Source organism: Semicossyphus pulcher, unplaced genomic scaffold (genome assembly GCF_022749685.1).
Source record: "Semicossyphus pulcher isolate SPU_LCO1_2020_fin unplaced genomic scaffold, fSemPul1.0.p SCAF_3, whole genome shotgun sequence".
Taxonomy (NCBI): domain Eukaryota; kingdom Metazoa; phylum Chordata; class Actinopteri; order Labriformes; family Labridae; genus Semicossyphus; species Semicossyphus pulcher.
In genome coordinates this window covers 10,106,090-10,127,317 of record NW_027211704.1, presented here as the reverse complement: position 1 = coordinate 10,127,317, position 21,228 = coordinate 10,106,090, and the positions used below count along the sequence as shown (strand labels likewise).

The following is a 21,228-nucleotide window of genomic DNA, read 5'->3' as shown; positions in this document are numbered from 1 at the left end:
TTTAACTCCACTCGAAGCCTCTTTTTGTGTCAGCCATGAGTAGAAAATTCACACATCTATTCTAAGATATGCACAAAAACAAAATAATGTTAATGCCTGCTTGACAAAATGATTGCCCGTAAGCCCGCTCTATAAACACAGAGGAAATGGGCTGCAAGTGAAAGGATGACTCACGGACCACACAGTATATCTGCTCACATAGAAGCTCTGTTTTCCAGGCAGATTAGCTTTGATCCAAAGTGGGTTCAAATATCCTGCCAGTTCAGAAATATAGATATTTCTCAGCTGCAGTGTGAGCGTGAAGCCAAAGGCCCGGAGTTGTTGCATTAAAGCACCTTTTCAGGGCACAATTAGCTTTCGAAAACACCGAGTGAAGTTCAGGAGGTAAAATTCTTCAAAAGCTGAAACATGACGATGTGTTGGAGTCTTCCCTGCAGCTAACAGACTAGCTTGCAGGCTAACTGTAGCTAGCTTGCTGTGAACTTGCTGTAAGCGCTGCATCCCGCTGAAGCTTTGCATCAATCGGTTAAGTCGGATGCATGAGCATTTCAGGGACTTCTAAGAAAAACACAGGTGATCCTTTTCCTCCAAATGCTATCATCTCTCTTCCTCATCCCACGTTTACCTGCTAATTTCTGCTGCCGTTTTTTTTCTCTTTTACTCTCATCTTGTTTTCTTCATGTAATCTTCCTCTCACCCACCTCCTCTCTTCTTCTGACGTAATTCTCTCTCCTTAAATTTAATATTAAAGAATCAGAGTAATTATTCTGCAGCGGCAGTATCATTAAAAAGTGGTCGTATGCCTCCGAAAATGAGAGTAAGGAGGATGAACTGGAGCATATCAACACAAGAAAGAGGGGGAAAAGATGAGAGAGAGAAAAATAGAGATAATCAGAGTAAATTATGTCTGCTTCATCTGCAATTACCTGCCGTTGCCACGTTACGACTAAACAAAATCACTGCTGCCATTAGACATAATCAGCCCAATATGAGTCCTGATGCTGCGGATGGCTGTTAGAGCACAGAACAAAATAATTGACATTCAAATAGGATGGGGGAAGGAGAGAGCCGGTTTGGTTTTGGTGACATTAAGCTGTGGTCGTGATAATGGGAGTTTCTTATAGATATAATGTGATATTTAAAGGTTGTTACAGCATTTCCTTTACTAGCTACTTTGGAGATCTTCTGGACACATTGGGATTTCAACTGATGATATGAACCCATCTGCAGCCGTATTAGATGCTACATGCTCATACAGATGCGACCTTGTGCCTCTGACGCAGACACATTCTTTACGGACACACTGCAAATATAAAGTGACATTTGCTACTTTTTAGGTGTAATTTCTGGGTACACAAAAAAGTAATCTGAGTACTCTAACCAATAACTTTGTAACACGTTACCCCCAACACTGGGGTTCATTTTTTGCCTGGCAAGAAATTATCTTCAGGAAACATTTTTTTAAAGAACAAAGAAGTATGATAATTGAGTTTCTTTAATCATCATTTAAATCAAAGTTTATTTCTATAAATGAAACGTCGAGGCCAAATGAAGTGAAAACATATTCTTAATTGGCTGATTCAAACCACACAGAACCAACCCCTCTATGTTTGCTTCAGAAGTTTTATAGAAAGATGCGTGAACTGTCAGTCCGCTTTGTTGTTCCGGTCTATTTGTGATTCAGCATTTTGAGTTGTGGTTCGGTTGAGATGACTAAATACACTTGTTACGGTTAGGAAATGATTTTTCTTTCATGGGTAAACTTTTGGATTCCGGTCGGTCCCCCCTCCCGTCAGTTAGCTGCTCAGATCTGTGGGTAAATGTAACTTTAGGCCTGTTGTATTTTTCTGCTATTTGACCCCACAGACGATCACACCAGGGTCCGCCTGCAGCTGCTGGACGGAGACCCCCACTCCGACTACATCAACGCCAACTACATTGACGTGAGTGTCTACACATGCACACACACACATTTGTTCTTTGATGCTTATGATGGACTTGATATTAGCATGGTTTAACTATAAAGTGACTCCACCTAAACCTAATTCTGTCAATATCTCTAAGAAATGTTAACCCTATAAAAGTCCTTTGCAGACTGTCCTCTCTTTGGAGGTCTTAATCTGACATTACAGAGATGATTCTACACACATAGACACATGCATGCATGCACGCTGGTTTTATACTTCCACACTGTTAGTGCAAATAATTACAGTGTACATTGGGAAGACTTACACTGTGCATTGGAGGCCAGAATGGAAAGTGTCCCCAATTTCAACTATGCTAAATAAGCTGCCGCATGTGCAAACCCTTCCTTTGTTAATCTATGTTGATATATGGTCAAACAGACAGCTGGTCCATACCTCTGGCTGCTATATTAAAGCAAACACACTGATTTATCTAAAATTGTTTAAATGGGATGCAGTGCATCTCCACACAAACACACAGAAACTATATGATAAAGGAGGATTTAAACCAAGGTTTCCACCACAAACAGAGCCATCAGACTCTCCTTTCTTCACTAACAGAACAATTATCAGGACTTTAGTAATTATCCTCTCCTTCCATTCAGGCGTTCTTTTCCTCATTTCCTCATCCCTTCTTTAATTCATCTGTCCCTCACCTTCTCACTGTTTCACTTCTCCTAATTTCCTCCCCATCCACCTGTCCGCCCACGCATTTGTTTCCTCCTCCTCTCCTTTCTGCCCTCCAGGCGTTGTGCTTCATTTATCGATGTAATCTCTCGCTCACAGCTGTCTGTTTTAATAAGAGTATTAATGAATTTGGAGATTTGGAAAACTAAAACAATACATCCCCTCAGTAAAGATAACAGCAGACTCACACCATGGGCTTAATGACAATATGAAAGTGATAGATGTTTTTATCATTACAAGGTTATGTGTCTCGTGGGGAGAAGGGATGTGTGGGACAGGAGGGCGATAATCATTGGTTGGAGAGTCGTCTCTTTTCATCTGTCCTGCAGAGGGAAGATTAACATCCCCTCTATTATTTAATTTGATGTTTATTCGGAAAACGACCTTGAGTCACGCTTTTGATGGGAACCGAGGGGCCGCAGAGGGAGACGGGACAAATTAAAAAGAGAGAAATTAAAAGGAGGGTGCAGGAAAGGAGGAAGTCAGTACGTCATAGAAGAAAGGATTGATTCTTAAAAAAAGAAGAAAGAGTGAGGAGTCATTCCAGCCGGAGAAAGGGAATGTCAAACTAAGAAATGGAAGATAAATGATGGGAAATATGGATTAAGAAGGAGCAAGGGAAGCAGGCCAACGGATGTAGAAATGACAGATGTTAGATCACAGAAAGCTACAATTGAAAGAAATGAGACATAATGCATAGGGAGGGATTATGAAGAAGGATAAATTGCATGTAATAATAAAGGAATAAGGAGAAGCTAAAGGAGGTAGGGAAGGATGGAAGGAGGTGTAACAATTGTGAGTGAGTGAGTCCTTATGTTGATTTTGAAGTCTAATTTTAATATTCTACCCATCATGGGATGACAAAGAAAGTTTTTACAGCTTGTTGGAAGTGAAAGAGGTTACATAAAGAAGGAAAGAATAAAAAGAAAGACAGGAAACAGAACATAAGAGAAGACGAGGACAGTTTGGGGGTAAAAATGGAGAAAATGGAAAGAACAAGGTTTTTATGCTTGCCTTTCTCTCTGTCTCACAGGGGTACCACAGACCCAGACATTACATCGCCACACAAGGTAATTAAACTGACATAATGAGTGTGTTTTTGTGTTGATATGATGGTGTATGTGTGCCTCTATGCAAGTGTGTGTGTGGGTCGCAGCCACCTGGTAAATGTCGTCCTCTCGGTCTGGGAGGCTATTACCACAACCTCCTAAATCTAAACCGCCGTATAAAATCCCCCTGACAAATTTAAGACCCCATTACCTCAAACCCCCGAACCACTATCTGGGATTGATAGTGTGTGAGTGCATGATTGTGTGTGTGTGTTTTCCCGGTCATGTGTGTATGTTTAATGTGTGTGTAGGTTTGCGTTATCAGACTTTTACGTGGCGTCGGATTGATTGTGTGTTTATATGTACAGACACCTGTGTGCATGTGCTCTGTTTGTGTGTATCTCTAATATGTGTGTGTGTGTGCGTGTCCAGGGCCCATGCAGGAGACGGTGAGGGATTTTTGGAGGATGGTCTGGCAGGAAAACTCGGCCTCTATCGTCATGGTCACCAATCTGGTGGAGGTGGGCAGGGTGAGTTTATTATTACAAAATGTGCATGTCTGCGTGTTTGATTAAGAGGCCTGTTAATGCTCAATGGGTGATAATGATCAGTAATGATGTAATTAACAACTTAGTATGAATGCAAACTGTCTTTTTTCCAGGTGAAGTGTGTGCGGTACTGGCCAGACGAGACAGAGGTTTACGGAGACATCAAGGTGACCCTGATAGAAACTGAACCGCTGGCTGAATACGTCATACGGACGTTCACCGTCCAGAAGGTAGGAATATATAACCGGCAACAAAGATAACAAAGTTAATGTCTACATTTTTCTTCATAAAAGTCCAAATCACTACAAAAGACACTTGAAAGATACATCCTGATCAAAGGTAACTCCCAGAGTCATTATAGTGGTGCTGGAGCTCAGGGTAATGCTATCTAGGGCAGCTATATCATTATATAATGTGTTTTTTTAGGTGTTTAGCGCCAATCACAACAACTTTAGTTTTGTCTGAGTTAAGCTGAAGAAAATTGCAGGTCATCCAGGTCTTTCTGTCTTTGGCAAGTTTAGTTAACCGACTGGTTTCCTCTGGCTTCATTAATAAGTATAACTGAGTATCGTCTGCATATCAACGAACATTTATGGAGTGTTTAAGGAAGCATATTTTACCTACGTGTGCATCTAGGACACATCATTCCCATGTACGAACGGAGATCGATCTGATAGATAGGATTTAAACCAACTTAATGCAGATCCTGTTATCCCAATTAGCTGTTCTAGTCTCTGTAACAGGATGTGATGGCAGGATATAAGGTGAAAAGAATCGGTACGAGCACAGGACCTTGTGGAACTCCTTGACTAACTTTAGCATGCATAGAGGAATTATCGTGTACAAGCTGATATTGATTGCGTAAATAGGATTTAAACCAGTTTAATATGGTCTCTTTAAATGCCAATTACCTGCCCCAGCCTGTGTAACAGAATTTGATGGTCCATTGTGTCAAATGCAGCACTAAGATCTAACAGGACGTGTAATCCCTGGTCTGAAGCAATTAGTAGGTCATTAACTAACTGATTGGATTTTTAATCTTTTACTTGATAACACAGGAATCCTTAACCCAATGTGCCATGGGGATTTCAACTATCCACCAAGATTTTCCTTCCTGATATCACAGAATGATAAACAGGATTATCATGATGTCACACTAGTTTAAATCGACTTTGGTTTGCGCAGCGTTTCCCACAAGGGCTCAGATGGGAGTTGAATCCTCCCATGCTCTGTTGCTGCTCCGTTACCCTCATTGTTGCATTTCACTTATCACTCCCATTTTCTTTTTGTTTCAAAACCTGGATTACCATCACAGCCAATAAGTGATTGGGGATTCAAGGCGAGCGAGCAGTGTTACTTGTTTGTTTCTTGCTGTTTAATGGGAGGCTTGAATGTGTAATTGGGGCCCTTGTAATCAGCCAGGAGGGATTTGAGAGGAGAAAAGACAAGTGCAACAGAATAATGTACCACCGCTGCTGCTGCGATGCTGTTATCCAAGGCTCTGCGGTATGAATGGAAAAACTGTAGAAACACTTCATGATTGGGCTCAGATCCAAATTCTTGATTTTACAAACTACGTTGTTTACATCCTCTTCTCAATCTCATCTGTTTGTTTCAGCTGCCTTTCCTCCTCATGTTTATCCTTTTTATCTCTGTTATTTCCCTACATTTATCTTTCTACTTCTTTTTAGCTTCAATTTCTATTGACTGGATGGCTGAAAAATGTTGGTGCAGTTTACAAAATACCACTGTATTCAAATTGTGGCTGTTCTCCGTAACTGTTCATACGTCTACCTACAAAACGAGGTGCACTAGTTCAGTGGTTCTCAACGGGTCTACCCTCAGGACGCACCACCACCTCCTTAATGAAAAATTGAGACCCACATTTTTGACATTTTTCAACCACTTAAAATTTCTTTAACGAAAAATGGTGCCGTCTGGACCTGAGACGGAACGAAACATTACAAAACAGTATAAGGCAACAAAAAGGCCAGCAGGTTGCAGTGCAAAGAGGAAAATATTCCCTCTACAGAAATAAACTAAAAAAGTGCGACATAAGTCCAACTAGTGTCAGTCTCATCAAGTTTCACAAATGTAAATGTAACTGTAGCTGGGATAGCAAATATACCCAAACAGTACCTTGAATCAGACACTTAAATGTAATTTGAATCACATATTAAAGTTGAAACAGTGGCGTAACAGATGCTACCTTGTGTGTCTGTATGAAACAGTAATGGGGGACTGTGATAACACGTCTGCGCTTGATGACCAAGGATGAGAATGAGTTGAATATTATTATTATTATTAGATATTAAATGAACTGTTGTGTAATTGTTGTGATTAATATATGGTTAAAAAATCCATCTGACACCTGTGATAACCTGTGTGTCTCCTGCTTTTTCTCTCACAGCTCATACATCTTTATTTTCTCTCTCTCATATTTCCTCTTTTTTCCATCCGTGCTGTATTTCCTTCCTGCTTCACTCATGCGAAAGCAGCTTATGAAGTCTTCAAGTCCTCGCTGTCAGCTCATTTAGCAAGCCATTAATCCATACCACCTCTGCATGAGTGTGTGTATGTGCGCGCACCAGTACTCTCAGATTCAAAGAAAAGCTGATTTTCAAATGCCTGTCATTTTGCAGTAAGCATTAACACATAAAAACACACACCCCACACACACTTAATTCTCCATCTTTAAAGTACAGCAGGTTCTGTGCCTGCATGTAAGAACAAAGAGAAAGCAAGACATAGCGAGAGAAAGAGAGAGAGAGAGCGAGTATATACAGGTTCTGCACCACAGTTAAACAGCTTTAATTGCAGTGAATAATGAGAACAGGGTCTTAATGAAAAGGTTTATTAATGGCACATCCAAGGAGATTAAAGGAGCACCGAGGAGGAGAGGGCGACGGAGTGACACTCAAAGAAAGAGAAAATCTGTGTGTGTTAGAAAGTGAGGGGGAGAGGATGAAAAGCAGGTCACATAAAACGTTCATGTCGAAGTGTCACAATCAGACAGAGATGTTGTAGGTGAGAGAGAATGTGTGTGGAAGTAAAGTGTGTTCCTGCTCACCGAAAGAACTGATTTGAACTCGTTCACAAATTATGAATATTCTTAAAGTCGACACATCCAGTTAGTCAGATCCAAGGTTAGAGAAAAAAGAGCCGGTTTGGTCCATCATTTTAAAAGTGGGTTAACCAAGAACACCAAATCAAACAAAAAAACTGGCACACAACGACTTGCAGCCTGGCAGTATCCGTCCTATTCTCACTACAGCACAGTCGGTGGCCCTAACCTTCAAAATCTGATGCTTTAAGAACCTTTCCAATGTCATTTTTGGACGTCAGCCTCTGGCTTGATGTTTTGATGTGGCGTTAAAGTCAGGTGCTGTAATATGAAGGGAATAAAAGTCAGTTTGGATGCCTCAAACAAACAATTTTATCCTCGACAACAGAGTTCTATACCTGTGTGAAAGCTGTGGCTTTTTCTAACTAATTTACATGCTTTACTTAGTACTAACATTCATCTGCAAGTTATCTAACTTACAACCAAACCATGATCTTTTTTATCATCTTTTCTACTGAAGTAGTTTTGCTGCCCCAACCTAACCAAACTTAGTGTTGCTTCTCATTCATACCTCTTAAATTGTGAAGCTTTATTTTGAAAGTCTAATTGGATGTTGCTCATGTATTATTGCTAACTTGACTGCGGCACCATGCACATGGAAAACATGGGGTACCGTTCGTCATATTTTGAAGCTCATTCCCATTGACCAAGCTGCCATATTAGACAAGTTGGGAGCGAGAATATGTCTCAATATTGTACGCAGCTGGAGTGTAAAGTCTGTACTAGATGCAGTTTCTTCACGTTTGTGTAGTGCCCAACAAGTAACTGCGACAGGGCTTAGTTCACCCGATGGACCACATCCAAAGCAACAGAAGTCTAATCTGCTCTATGGCACTGAGATCTGGAGAAACCAAACAATTGTATGCCACAGCGGACAACAGTCTACACAGGAAGGGGCTCAGCAGTGTACACAAATCTGCAGGCCAACAAACACAACACGGAGGACCAGTGCACCGCATATGAAACAGGACGGACAGATGGTTTGAGAGATGTTCAAAACAGGCTTTGACGTCAAACTGGAGAAACCATCAGTGAAGTGGATGGAGACACCATTTGTCTAAGTTTGAACAATAATGAAATGGACCTCACCCTGCAGGTTGGCGTGGTCTCCTCATGGGGATAATACCTGAGTTAGTTCCCAGAAATCCTTGAAACATCTTCAATCAAAACTTTAGTCCAGTCATTTGGATTTGATTTCCTCCAGACGTTTTACCATTAAGGTGATTGATCTGAACCTTCACAGATAAATGACTGGACATAACTCGATGGACTTCCAGACAGGTGTTAGGATGCCTGGTTGAGTAGCAGGCATTGAGATCAAAAATAGCTCTACATTACAGACAAAGGGAATTTAGCAGTAATCAATCAACACTTCCCCCTTCAAGACAGACTCTCTGTAAGACTAAATAGACAGGAGATAGTCTGCTAACATGAAAGGGTTTCTCATGTACGAATTCAATTTTTTTGCCAGATAATCATTGATTATTTATCAAAGTTTCTTTCCTTTACCTCACTGATCAATATATGTGTCCTCCCCATGCTTCTGCACACAGATCAAGAATGTGAGGCAAAAACAAAAACAACCTTAACCTAACGTTACCTCGTGTTATTTTCATTTAGCTTTGCCTTGATGGTTTTGTCACAGTACTTGGTAGCTTGAACAGTTTTGTTCCCGTAGTTTGTGGAGAGCAATGATATGACCCAAACAGCACACCACACACTAACAGATTCATTCACCAACAACCAGAGTCCGACTCTCACAGCCGGAAATCTTTTGCAGTCAAACAAGGCTTGAGAGTAAACAAACATGGTGGAAGAACAAAGAACAAACTGTGGTTGACGTGGTGGAGACGATGTGAACATGGGCTGTACATGTTATGCTCCCTGTTTGCTTTTGTCGCCATGGCTGCGGATGTTGTGCTTCCTTCTTCAGTCAGCTTGCTTCCCAATTGGCAATCGTTTGGTTCCACGTGACGATCCACAGATACCCCTTTTCCACCAAGGCAGTTTCAGGGCCATACGGTCTTTGAGATCTAATGTGAGTTTGAAAAGAGGAGCAACAACGGCAAACGTGCCATGTAGTCCGCCATTGTTGTTATTGTGAGGGAAAGTTGCTGCTGGGAAAAGCAATCACGTATAGAGTGACGTCATGACGTGGCTCTTCCATGGGCTCCAGTGGGTGGAAAACCAAACTGGTTCAGAGTTGGTTTCGCAAATTGAACCAGCTCCGAACCAGCACGAGCACCAGCCCTGAACTAAAGCCAGGTTAGCGTTGATGGAAAAGGGGACACACAACAGGATATCAGATCGTAAATATTGAACATGTTTAATATTTATGATTTGAAATCAGTTTGGCCCCGATGTTCTTCCGAACCGATCTGGGAAGTAAAATCACTCTTAACATCCCTTGTAGACTTTTGTCTGAAGGGGGGAATCAGGCCCAAAATTGGCTTGATTATCTTGTAGTGTGTACCCCACTTAAGGTAGGACTTAAGGAACCCTTTGCAGTAGTTTGAAGGACTTCTTTCTTTCTTTCTTGGTAAGCCTTAAATAGTAGATAGACCTTAATGTTGTTATGGCTGTAATACCAACCAGTCATAGATTTGAGACCCTGGCTGTTTCCGACTACTGTCGATCGATTTAGAGAAGTAATTTCAACATAACAAGAGAACAAATCAATGGGAAGTCCAGTTATCAAACCTCCTTGTGGTTTCCTATGTTTTTATTTTTCTCCTGTCTGCTTCCATTCTCTGTTTTTATATCCTCTTCTACATCTTTCCCTCTCTTCATCCTTTCCTCCACACCAGTGCTTCTCGTATATTGTCCTTTCTCCACTCTTCTCACTGAGGTCTGCTTCTCACTGTTTCTTTACCTGTCTTTCTTCTCCTTATGTCAGCCATGCTTTTCAGGTTATCATAAGGCACTCAGCCAAAGCAAACATCTCACAGCGACCTTGTCTGTACACCGGAGCTAAAATGGGAGATGCAATAACAACAGTTTCCTGTAGGTTCTATTCTTAGAGAGCGAACTGAACTGAGGAGGACAAGGCTCCCTCCGTTTAAGCCCTGTTTAGTTTAGAATGGTATAATGGTATCGATTGGTATGAATTATTAAAGAAGAGGCAGATAGTGTTGTGGACATAAATCGAAACTGCTGGAGGCTGAAGAAAGGGTACAGTATCTCACGCTGCATCTGACATCAACAAGGTGGTGTACACTGTCAAAGTTATCCAGAGTCATTAGTGACAGGTGTCAAATCATCATAGGATGTTCTTGATGCTATGAACCAAATTCACCATGACAAATTTTTAAACACTCAAGTTTATATTTTTTCATAACAACACTGATGATGTAAAATAGATCTTTTAAATTCTGGTTTGAGACACTATCTTATTTGTTTCATATTTCCTGCTCCTGATCCTCATTTTTATCTTCTCATGAATTTGTCGGCTTCCACTAATCATCAGCTTCGTTTTTATTTCCGTACAACAGCCTGCTGTGTTTGAAGTCTTGGCTATTACTATGTAAAACGAGACCTACTGTGCTGCTGCGAGGCTGCACAAAAAGTGTCCTCCTGGACTAAAAAATATGATGTGTCAAAAGCTGCAGTTCCTCTCTTGTCCACTTGAGGCTGTCTCCAGCAGTGAGTCAGTCCCCATAGAGCCCCATGTTAAACTTTACAGCAGAAATAAACATGTTTACAGCCTGGTACAAAAAACAGTTTGGGTCTCTGTAGCTCATTTCTCTCTTTGTGACAAATGCACGGGGAGAATCTTTATATAACTCACCTGTTTACATTATATTAAGGCGTAAAGTAAGTCTATTAGCTTCCTAGTATTCTTAGTCTAATACGTTAACAAAAACTCAGCTAGTCAGCTAGCACCAAAGCCCAACACAAGGACTCAAGACTCAAGGCGAACTCGAGGTTTCAAAACAGAAATCATCAAACCAATGGGTAACGTCACTACGGCCATATCTATAATCTATTTAACAGTGTATTACTTTTAGAAAGCAATAAGCCAAATGGAATGATGGAATAAATCTGAATTGAGCATGAAGGCTCATCATTTAAATGCACCCAAATTGGTGTCAAATTGGTCTTTAAAGTTTGCCTTATTTCAAACATTAATTATAAGGTACAAATTAAGTGTGGTTATGATTCAAATGTTCTAACCCACAATGATGAGGTGAATCCTCTGTACTGATCTAAAGCAACAGTTCACATCCTCATCTGCTCAGTACAAAATGTGGGCAGCACAATTTTAAAGGATTATTTCTCCGTCCCAGAAAAAAACGCTCTGAAATGAGACTTAATTTCTATTTAGCATCAGATTGTCGTCTCTAGTTTCTTAATAAATTCCCCATTGTTCGGCAGGAAAGTATTTACCAGCCCATTATGTTGTAGAAAGTTCATCATTGAAATGTCAAGATGCTATCTCATGGACAATGGCTGCTTGTTGCCATCTCATTTTACTGTAATCTCCATTATTATGTTTCAGATTGTCTCTCGCTGTATCTCTTCTGAAGAAGCCATTTATCTTTATCTTTAAAAATCCTTCTTTCCTGCTGCAGACTCCTCAGCTCTGTGGTTTAATGTCCTGTAGTACGTCAGAATATAATAGTTTTCACAATAAGCTGTATTTGCTGTATTGAAGAACCTTCAATTTTCAATATTGTTTTAAGTGTTTCTTAAAGTCTTAAGAGAACAATGTTTTTAATTTGATGTCTTTAAGCACTTTGATGCTGTAAATTCATAAAGAAAGGAGCCAAACTGACTGATAGTTGGAATCTCTGTGTGAATTAGGCAGCTTAACTGAACCATGGCAAGTCCCTCCCAAAAGGGCCATCATGAGATTTGTGAAATCAATTAATCTTTTTTTTTGCGGAGCCAAAATGGCCATCAGTTTCCTCAAATCTCCCCTGTAAATTAGGCAAATGAGCCGCGATAAGTCTTCCCGTCTCTCGTTCCCAGAAGTGGCCCAAAGTGCCGTCTTGACATCCACAAGATTGATTTATTTTCCATCTGAAGCCAAAGAGGCAGCGCGGCCCCTCGACTCCCGAAGTCCCTGCTGGAAATTAGGCTGCTGAACCGTGATATGTCTTCTTGTCAGTCTTTCCCAACAGGGCCGTGATAGGATTCCTGAGATCTGTTCATCCCTCATCATCTAGACACAAAATGGGAGAACGGCACAGAGCCGTTTTCTGCAATTGATTTTGTAAAAAAAAACGTAACTGTGGTGTAACTTCCCTCCCGTTTGTGTTTTGCAGAAGGGTCACCATGAGATCCGAGAACTCCGTCAGTTCCATTTCACCAGCTGGCCCGACCACGGCGTTCCCTGTTACGCCACCGGACTGCTCGGCTTCATCCGACAGGTCAAGTTCCTCAACCCGCCTGATGCTGGGCCGATAGTGGCACACTGCAGGTAAGAACACAGACTCACACTTAATTCCTTGATGCTGATTGTCAGTGACTGCACAGAACAGGCAAGAACAAACAAATAGTGCCAGTCACTCAGATGTGCAGTTCTTGGCTGTTGCCCGTCACCAGCATGGCAAAGACCTTTTGCAGATCAACATTACACAGAGAGCCAGTTTAGCACATACACAAGAACAGGGCTTGTTGCAAAGAAGATGCATTTAAGATTAAATTCTTGTCAGCTTATGTTGTAATGTAGCGGACAAACACTCTCACATATGCATGGAGCTAGGCCGTGTTGCAGACAGTGAAACTTGCCAGATGGAATCCCAGTTCCTGACATCTACTGAAGCGTCTACCCTCCTCAGAGGAGGCTTTAAATAGTTGCAGATGAAAGCATCACGTCGTATTGCACTGATTGGGAGACTGCAACTTTGTTTTAACTAATACAACAAAGAAATGTGTCAAGTTTTCCATGTCTTTCTCTTCCTTTTGAGGTTAGACTTGCACTCTTTTAATCTAAGGATCTAATCTTATAATATAGCTTCGCAGAAGTGGATGGAAGTGAGGATGAATGAGCATTTTCCCAATTTTCTGTAAATGCAGCTACATTCGGATGGTAAACCAGGCTAGGAACAAAGGCAGAAGAAGTCTGACTTGTTCACTAAAGGTCGAGGAGAGGTCGAGGAATGGGTGCGCGATACATGGAAACATGTTAACCACTACATGCAGACTCGAGTAACATCCACTGTCCTAAAATCTATGGCATGTAAAGATGGTGATGATCCAAACAAAACAGTTTAAAGTATTTGAAGTATTAATATTCTTATGATACGACTTTTAAAATCAGCTGAAAAATCCATCTGTGTTTCTGATAATCTCCTTTGTTCATCGCATCTTTCTAAGATCGTTTTTCCTTTTGCCTTTCCTCCTGTTCACCCGCCCTTCTCAGATAAGACAATAGCACAGGTTATCAGCACCAACATGAGCTCACACACACCCCTGCACCAATCTCCCTGGTCCATAAATTAGATCGATGGTGTTAACCTTTAAAAAGTAGGCAATAGGAAAAGAAAAAAGAAAAAACTTCACCTTCCACCCCACTTCCATCCCACCACCGGCATCATTGGACAGGAATAGAGGAAGAAAAAAAAAAGTGACAGTTTTAAGATCCCCATGGCGACAGTATATTTAACCTCCATGTTCTGTTCTTTATGGGATGTAACAGTTCAGCGCAGGGGCCAGGCTGTCAGCAGGCACAAGCTTAAAAAGGTCAGCACTCTGACAAGCTATGAAAAAAATGTGGAGTAGATTCCTCAGATTGGAAAGAGCATTTAAATTAATGTATTCCATTTGGTGGTCCACCTCAAGACAACTCATCGCTTCGAGATGGTGACATAGAGGGAGTTAAACCCCCAACCTGACAAAGACAAAGGGCCCTCATACAATCACCACTCCTGCTCTGAGAGGCTCCTTCCTTGCATTTTTATTTTTATATTTTGCATTCTTCTGCCAGTACACAGACTTTTTCACGATGATTGACTCGACTTGGATTTGAACATTGACTGCATTCGGATTCGGAAAAAGGAGAGGAGGATTTGGACTTAAGTATTGATAAGGACTGTTTTTTTTTTTGTTTAGTTTTGAGCGAGGGCTAGCACGTGTGTTCACCTTCATGCGCGATCACGTGCTGTCGTGTTCAGCAACACTTCCTGACAGGATGCCGAACGAGGCGCCACAAATCCTGTGTTTTTCTTTCAAAGATTTTACTGCAAAGACAAGCAAGAGCAGTGCAACATGTTGGGTATTTAAAAGAACCATCGAGGAGAAGCGGGGACGACCTCAAACTTGCTAAAGTTACCTCGACTGTCGATAACATTACCGTTAGCTAGCAGCTAGCACCTAGCTTTGTACAAGGCCATGATAATTTGTTAAGTTTTGAGCGAGGGCTAGCACGTGTGTTCACCTTCATGCGCGTTCACGTACCGTCTTGTTCAGGATGCCTAACGCCGCTAGCTAACAGTAGCCTCTAAAGTGACTCAACCACCGGGTTCAAGATGTTAGGTCTTGGATTTGGACTTGGACTCGGACTCAGGTGATGGGGCCCTACTCAGCCCGACTTCTTCTTTGGTGACCCAGACTTGAACACTGGGGACTCGAGACTCGAGCAGCAATATGCTCAAGCAGCAATATGTTTTTTCCTGTTTTCAATCAATGAAAATGATGTTTTCATACAGACGTATCAGCCAAGCCACCAACTGAACACACCTCCTAAGTCGTTTTGGTGCTTCAGCATAACCAAACTGCCCCTTTCTCACAGCGTTAACTACAAGTTAATTTCTGTAGCATGTCCAACAATCCTAAAATGTGATATTTAGATAAGCAAGCTTTATTTTGTGTACTTGATCTGTTCCTATTTTGTAGCATAGGCCTTGACTAGGCTCCCGTATTTGAGAGGTTAACATTGAGAGTGTTAACATGTTGACGAGCCCTGCTGTAACTGTACAAAGAACAGAGCTGCATAGAAATCTGGATTTTTACATTTTAGAATTATGGGAGCAAGTGCACAAAAAAAACGTTTAATTTTACTGGTTAAAAGTTATCTAACAGATCTTCTCGAGGCCAAGGGACCAAAAGGACATTTCATAACTCATAAAAACACACAACCATGGGCTCTTTTTGCTCCAACAGGACAGACAGGGACACACACAGGGACAAAGACAGACAGGTAATTAGATTAAAAAAAAGTGTTCAGAGAGACAGAGGGCAGATTAAAGCAGCGGACGGATCAACGAGGCGAGCAGACACGTAAACAGACAGCTCCAGTAAAAGTATGTGGACAGACAGGCAGGAAGTTATGGCAGTCACTTCCAATTTCCGGGGGCACTCTGACGCCATTGGCCTGTGTCATGATGCGTTCAAACACACACATACACACATGCACACGCACACGCACACGCGGGCCCGGCAGTATTCTGGTCTCAACATTAATCACAGAGGTTGACAGGTAATCTGCCGAGGCGCTCCCTCCTTCTCTCCCTCTCTTTCTCTCTCTCCAGTCTGTCTTTCCTTCTCTCTCTCTCTCTCTTTTCTCCCCCTCCCTGCTCCCCCTTCCGTCTCTGTAAACTGTCAGGGGGATTGCAAAGTGAAAGATAGCCTTCTCCCCTCCCTCTCCTCCATGCCTCATCCTCTTGGCTCCCTCTCCATCCCTCCATCAGTGCCTCCTTCCTTCCCTTGATCTCTCCCCTGTGACGACCACTTCTATCACTCCCAATCACTAACCTCTCTCCTGCATCCCCCCCGTCCCTCCTCCCTCCTTCCTTCTCCCTCGCTCATTCAATCCATCCGTCCATCTGTTCCTCTGTCCCTCCACTCGTCTTTTCCCTTCAGGCATTACTGTTCCGGATGTGTCGCTTTAACACCTGACATGTGGTATTAAAGTCTCTACATGTTTGTGTGTGTAAGAGAGAGAGAGAGAAGGAGAGACACAGAGACGCTCCACCTTTTACACTTAGACCATCAGTTTTCCTTTCATTCGATCACTGAGGTCTCACAGTTTTACAGTGTTTTCAAAGGAATGTTTCATTTTGTAGGCCAATTATTGACATGAAAATTTAAGGTTAAGCAGCTAAGCCTTTCTTAAGGTCACTGCCCAGACAACGCCCAACTCACCTCAACATTCTAAAGTTGGCAGTTGCTGGTTGCTGTCTTTAGAATGTTCCAGAAACCAACTGCCAGCTCCACACTGCCCCGACATTTGACAGACTTTTTACTTTTTGTTGTTTAAGTGCGTAATGATGTTCTGCGTATAGGCTAGTTGTCAAGGGAACGCACTCGCGGAATGTTAAGGTTTGTTGGGAAAAGGCGCACATTGGTCCGACTTTCCCGACTGGACATGTCAAACTCGAACAACTCCATCCGACCAACAGCAACTGTCGGCGCACACTGACCCAACAGTTGGTGATGGTTGGCGTTAGTCTGGGCAGTGTGCAGCCACCATTAGGTTAACTAGTGTTTTGTTCACGTATGAGCTGCTTTGGAAGTTCCATCTTTATTTCTATTGGGTTTGTACTCAATAATGAGTCCATTAATACTTCTGTTGTTTGTGTTTCAACAGTGCCGGTGCAGGGAGGACGGGCTGCTTCATCGCGGTGGACATCATGCTGGACATGGCCGAGAACGAAGGTGTGGTCGACATTTTCAACTGCATCCGAGAGCTGAGGTCACAGCGAGTCAACATGGTGCAGACAGAGGTGAGCGCATTTTTGTTGGCAACCACATTTTTGAAAAAGTGTTTTCCAGGACGGATGAAACATTCTGCGCCGTTCCATTTTTTTTTCTTTTAAAAGTTCAGTGGAGTTTGGAAACTTTTAATCCAAGTTAAATTAGCTTCATGAGCCTATAGCTGTCTGTCTGACTGACTGACTGTCTGTCTGTAGTTAAGAAGCAGGGACAGAAAAACAGAGACAGAAAGTCTCAGTTCTTCTTGCAGTTCATCCATCCCAATCAGTCTATCAATATTAAACATTCCCTTAATAATAGATGACACGAGTGCAAACACACACACACACACACACACACACACACACACACACACACACACACAAACTGCGTTCCAGTTCAGATGAAATTATTTTAGGTCCTTCAGTGCAAAAGCAATGTTTCCAATCAGAATTATAAAGGAGGTTTATTGCCAAGAAGATTTACACATATAAGGAACATAACTTAATAGATGAATTCCTCCAACTAATGCTAACTACCAGGATATAGTGTCCAGCTGTGGCACTCATTTGCTTTACCTGGGCACTTCAGCTGGCAGGGATGGTGTTCAGACCCACATGGGCTAGAAATGGCTTAACATTCAGCAGCAAACAGGGGAACTTAACGGGACCAAAGTAGGCTAGATTCTCCCCATATTGGCCCTGTATGCCCCTATATCATCAAGTTCCCTTTATCAACCCATATGGGGCCTCTTATGGAAACTTCAGCATCCCCAAAACATGGGGGATATCTTTCCTAAAAACTTCTGTCTCGTGTTACTTCCTCCCCTGTACGTATTGTCATAATTTGTTCTAATTTAGTACTATCAATCATTTTTAAAGACTCTGCGCCTTCAGATGTTGGGTGTTTCATTTCGGAACAGAAGTATTCATTTCGTCTCTAAGCTACCTTAAGCCGACCTAATCCATCCCGCCTCTGCATTCCATTTGTACCACTGATGAAAAACCTCGCATATCCAAAAAGTCAACTTTACTGGGAATAAAGAAAAACAGCCTCATTTTCAGACTGACGGCTCAGACTCGGAGCCCGAAAATGACTTCTGAATGCGTTTCAGAAGCGCGAGGTTCAGAGAAGTTACCCAGGCTGCACTGAGTGAATTCGCATGACAGCAGTGGTATGAAAGCTAATTTTGTGTCTGTGTGTGTGTCTGTGTGTGCGTGTTTGCACTTGAAATAAAGCTAAATGCATCCTGCCCTTCCTTTTGAACATGTGTGGGAGCAATTTGTGTCAGTGTTGAAGCGGCTTGACGCCATTATAATCCGGCTCCCCGCAACACAAAGTAATTCCTCTTTAAAAGGCACAGGGGGAAGGTGTGTGTGCGTGTGTGTGTGTGTGTGTGTGTGTGTGTGTGTGTGTGTGTGTGTGTGTAGGTGTGTGTGTGTGTGTGTGTGTGTGTCATTTGAGTAGCTAATGGCCAAGCGAGGACATTTTAGTGATGCTTTTGAAACTCTCCTCTCCGCTCCGAGGGCAACAATTAACATTCGACGAGTAGAGAGAGAGAGAGAGACCGAGAGATAAAATAGGGACAAAATGAAAAGCATGAGGCAGCAGACGAACACAGTGTGAGAGGAAACACGGGGAAGAAATGGGGAAAAAAGAGAAATAAAAAGTTGTATAACTGGAGTTAAAATTGGAAGGATAGCGTGAGGGAAAGAGAGAGAGAGGTGAATTAACATGCACAGTGGCTGCTGGAGCTCACGTTGGCTCGAGCTTTTAGCAGCGAGCTCGTTGGAGCACAAAGAGCACACTTGATCCAGAGCACAGAAACACTGCAGAGCAAAGCACCGCTCCCCTTTTTTAATTCACTTTTGGGCTGTCGAGAGAGCACAAGAGAAATGAATTCACACGCACAAAGTGAACTAAAAACTGTGTTCAAAGCCGTTTTAATGGTTGTCAGGAACAGCAGTTTAGCCCAGCCATGTCCTACGTCCCAGAGGTGTCCATGCTAACAGCCTCACTGAGAATCTACAGTCAAGTTCAGGAGCCACATGAGGGTACACGAATTAACCTCACAAAGACCACAGATTTGTCTGACTTCATAGATTATATAAGAAGTGGACAAAGCGTCTTGGTTTTAAAGAAACCAGATAAAAAATGGTCCTATGAGTTTATGGTCTTAATCTCTAGTTTCAAGTCTTCTTCAACACAGCATGATGTTCACTTAGTCAGTGATGCTCCCATTTAGAGTCACAGAGACCATAAAGCATGGGAGGGTTTAGGGCGGGGCTAGCTGTGATTGACAAGGATATAGACCTGACAATTGTTATTCAACCTGTCGTCCAAATATGGTCACTTCTGGTTCCAAAAACAAGATTGAGAGGGTCCACAAACCAATGGGTGACCATGGTTGCTACGACGACTTCTAATAACTTCTGCAATTCTTTGCTTTTACTCATGTTGCAGGAGCAATATGTGTTCGTTCACGATGCCATCTTGGAGGCGTGTCTATGTGGGAATACAGCCATACCCGTGTGTGAGTTCAGAGCCATCTACTACAACATCAGCAGACTGGACCCACAGACCAACTCCAGCCAGATTAAAGACGAGTTCCAGGTGAGAAAGCGCTAACAGCTATCTTTAAGCTTTAAGCTGTTTCACGAGGAGACTGGAAGGTCGCAAAACGAGGCTCCTCCTCTGCATACCTGCTTTTGTTTTAGACAGAGTAGCAGGTAGCCAATCTCGGATCCCATGGGCTATAGTCTCAGACGATATAGCCTCTGGGGACGAAAATCGACTTCCTTTTCTGCGTGCTGCATTGTTACAGAAAGAGAAACTGTTTTCTTGTGATTTACTTTAACGGGTCTGACCTTTGCCGAAATTTCAACATCATGAAGCAGATTTGTAAGAAGTCAAATTTCAAGCTTTGTCAGGTCTGTCCTCAAGAGGAGAAGAAAACTTTTAAAATGCTCATTTGTTGAACGGAGGCCGGATTGATCTGATGCATTCGAGGAAGCCGGGAAATCTGAACGCCGAACGGCTTTCGTGACACAGCGTCAAGGGAATTCATCTCAAGTTACATTTTAGATCTAGAACAGATTGTTAGCTGTTAGCATGCAGATGTCTGTTTATAGAGATTAATAAGAAGCTAAATCGTTATCAGATCACGCTGATGGGAGCCGGGATGGCATTACGGCGGATTACGTTCTGCCTGCTTCTGCTCTCCTCACAGACTGTTTTTCCTGCATACGCTGCAGCCTTCTGATACGTGATTGGGCAATATGACTCGGTCTACAAGCGTAGTTCAAACAGAACACTTGCCTTCCTGGAAATCCACGTCCCAGCCAACAGATACTACATTTCTATGTAGAATCTGTAAATAGCGATTAGCAGCTAGCTAAATCTGGTGCTAATCATGTTTTTACAAATAAATGTAATAATCTAAACTTAACTGAATTCCCCATTAAGCCCGTGTGAGTCAAAGAGCTCAATAAGGATTAATGAACTGTTTTTCAATCTTTCAGACTCTGAACATAGTGACCCCTAGAGTCCGTCCAGAGGACTGCAGCGTTGGTTTGCTACCAAGAAACCACGACAAGAACCGCAGTTTGGACGTTCTATCCGCAGACCGCTGCCTTCCCTTCCTCATATCTGTGGACGGAGAGAGCTCCAATTACATCAATGCTGCACTAATGGATGTAAGTGTGTATTATGGGATGTGAGTGTGCATCTGTTTAGTAATATTACAGTTTGTATTCTTTGATTTCTTCTACTTTCCGGCGCTGCTTTGTTTTGTTCACCTACCTGTTTGGCTCACGCTTGCTGCTGTTATTCATTTCTCGTACGTCTCAACACTCCAGAGCCACAAACAGCCAGCGGCCTTCATCGTTACCCAGCATCCTTTGCCAAACACCATGGGCGACTTCTGGAGACTGGTGTTTGACTACAACTGCTCCTCCATTGTAATGCTCAATGAGATGGATGCAGCGCAGGTACAAACACACACATGCAGACACAGACACACGTGTATTTCTCACCTGTTTTCCAGCTTCTGGCTAAGTTGGTTCAGAAAAAGGCCAGACGGCAGGCAGCCAGGAGCTGACCCATCGACTGTAACATCACAGCGCCTGATCAATACACCCGGAGACTGTTTCTATGAATGTGAATGTGTATTGACGGTCCTTGGATTCTTACACCTGAGACAACTGAGAAAGTTTTAGTGT

At 42.4% G+C, this 21,228-nt stretch overlaps 1 protein-coding gene across 1 annotated transcript in view; it reads left to right on the top strand.

Annotated features, from left to right (window-relative positions):
* The window catches only part of ptprt (protein tyrosine phosphatase receptor type T), a 331,706-nt gene that overhangs the window by 297,265 nt on the left and 13,213 nt on the right, over window positions 1-21,228 (top strand). The window contains exons 25-33 of the mRNA XM_069679080.1: window positions 1,867-1,943; window positions 3,685-3,721; window positions 4,133-4,230; window positions 4,362-4,478; window positions 12,640-12,794; window positions 16,905-17,040; window positions 19,472-19,621; window positions 20,530-20,703; window positions 20,866-20,997. Coding sequence (XP_069535181.1) covers window positions 1,867-1,943; window positions 3,685-3,721; window positions 4,133-4,230; window positions 4,362-4,478; window positions 12,640-12,794; window positions 16,905-17,040; window positions 19,472-19,621; window positions 20,530-20,703; window positions 20,866-20,997 — 1,076 coding nt within the window. The remainder of the gene's footprint in view (window positions 1-1,866; window positions 1,944-3,684; window positions 3,722-4,132; window positions 4,231-4,361; window positions 4,479-12,639; window positions 12,795-16,904; window positions 17,041-19,471; window positions 19,622-20,529; window positions 20,704-20,865; window positions 20,998-21,228) is intronic.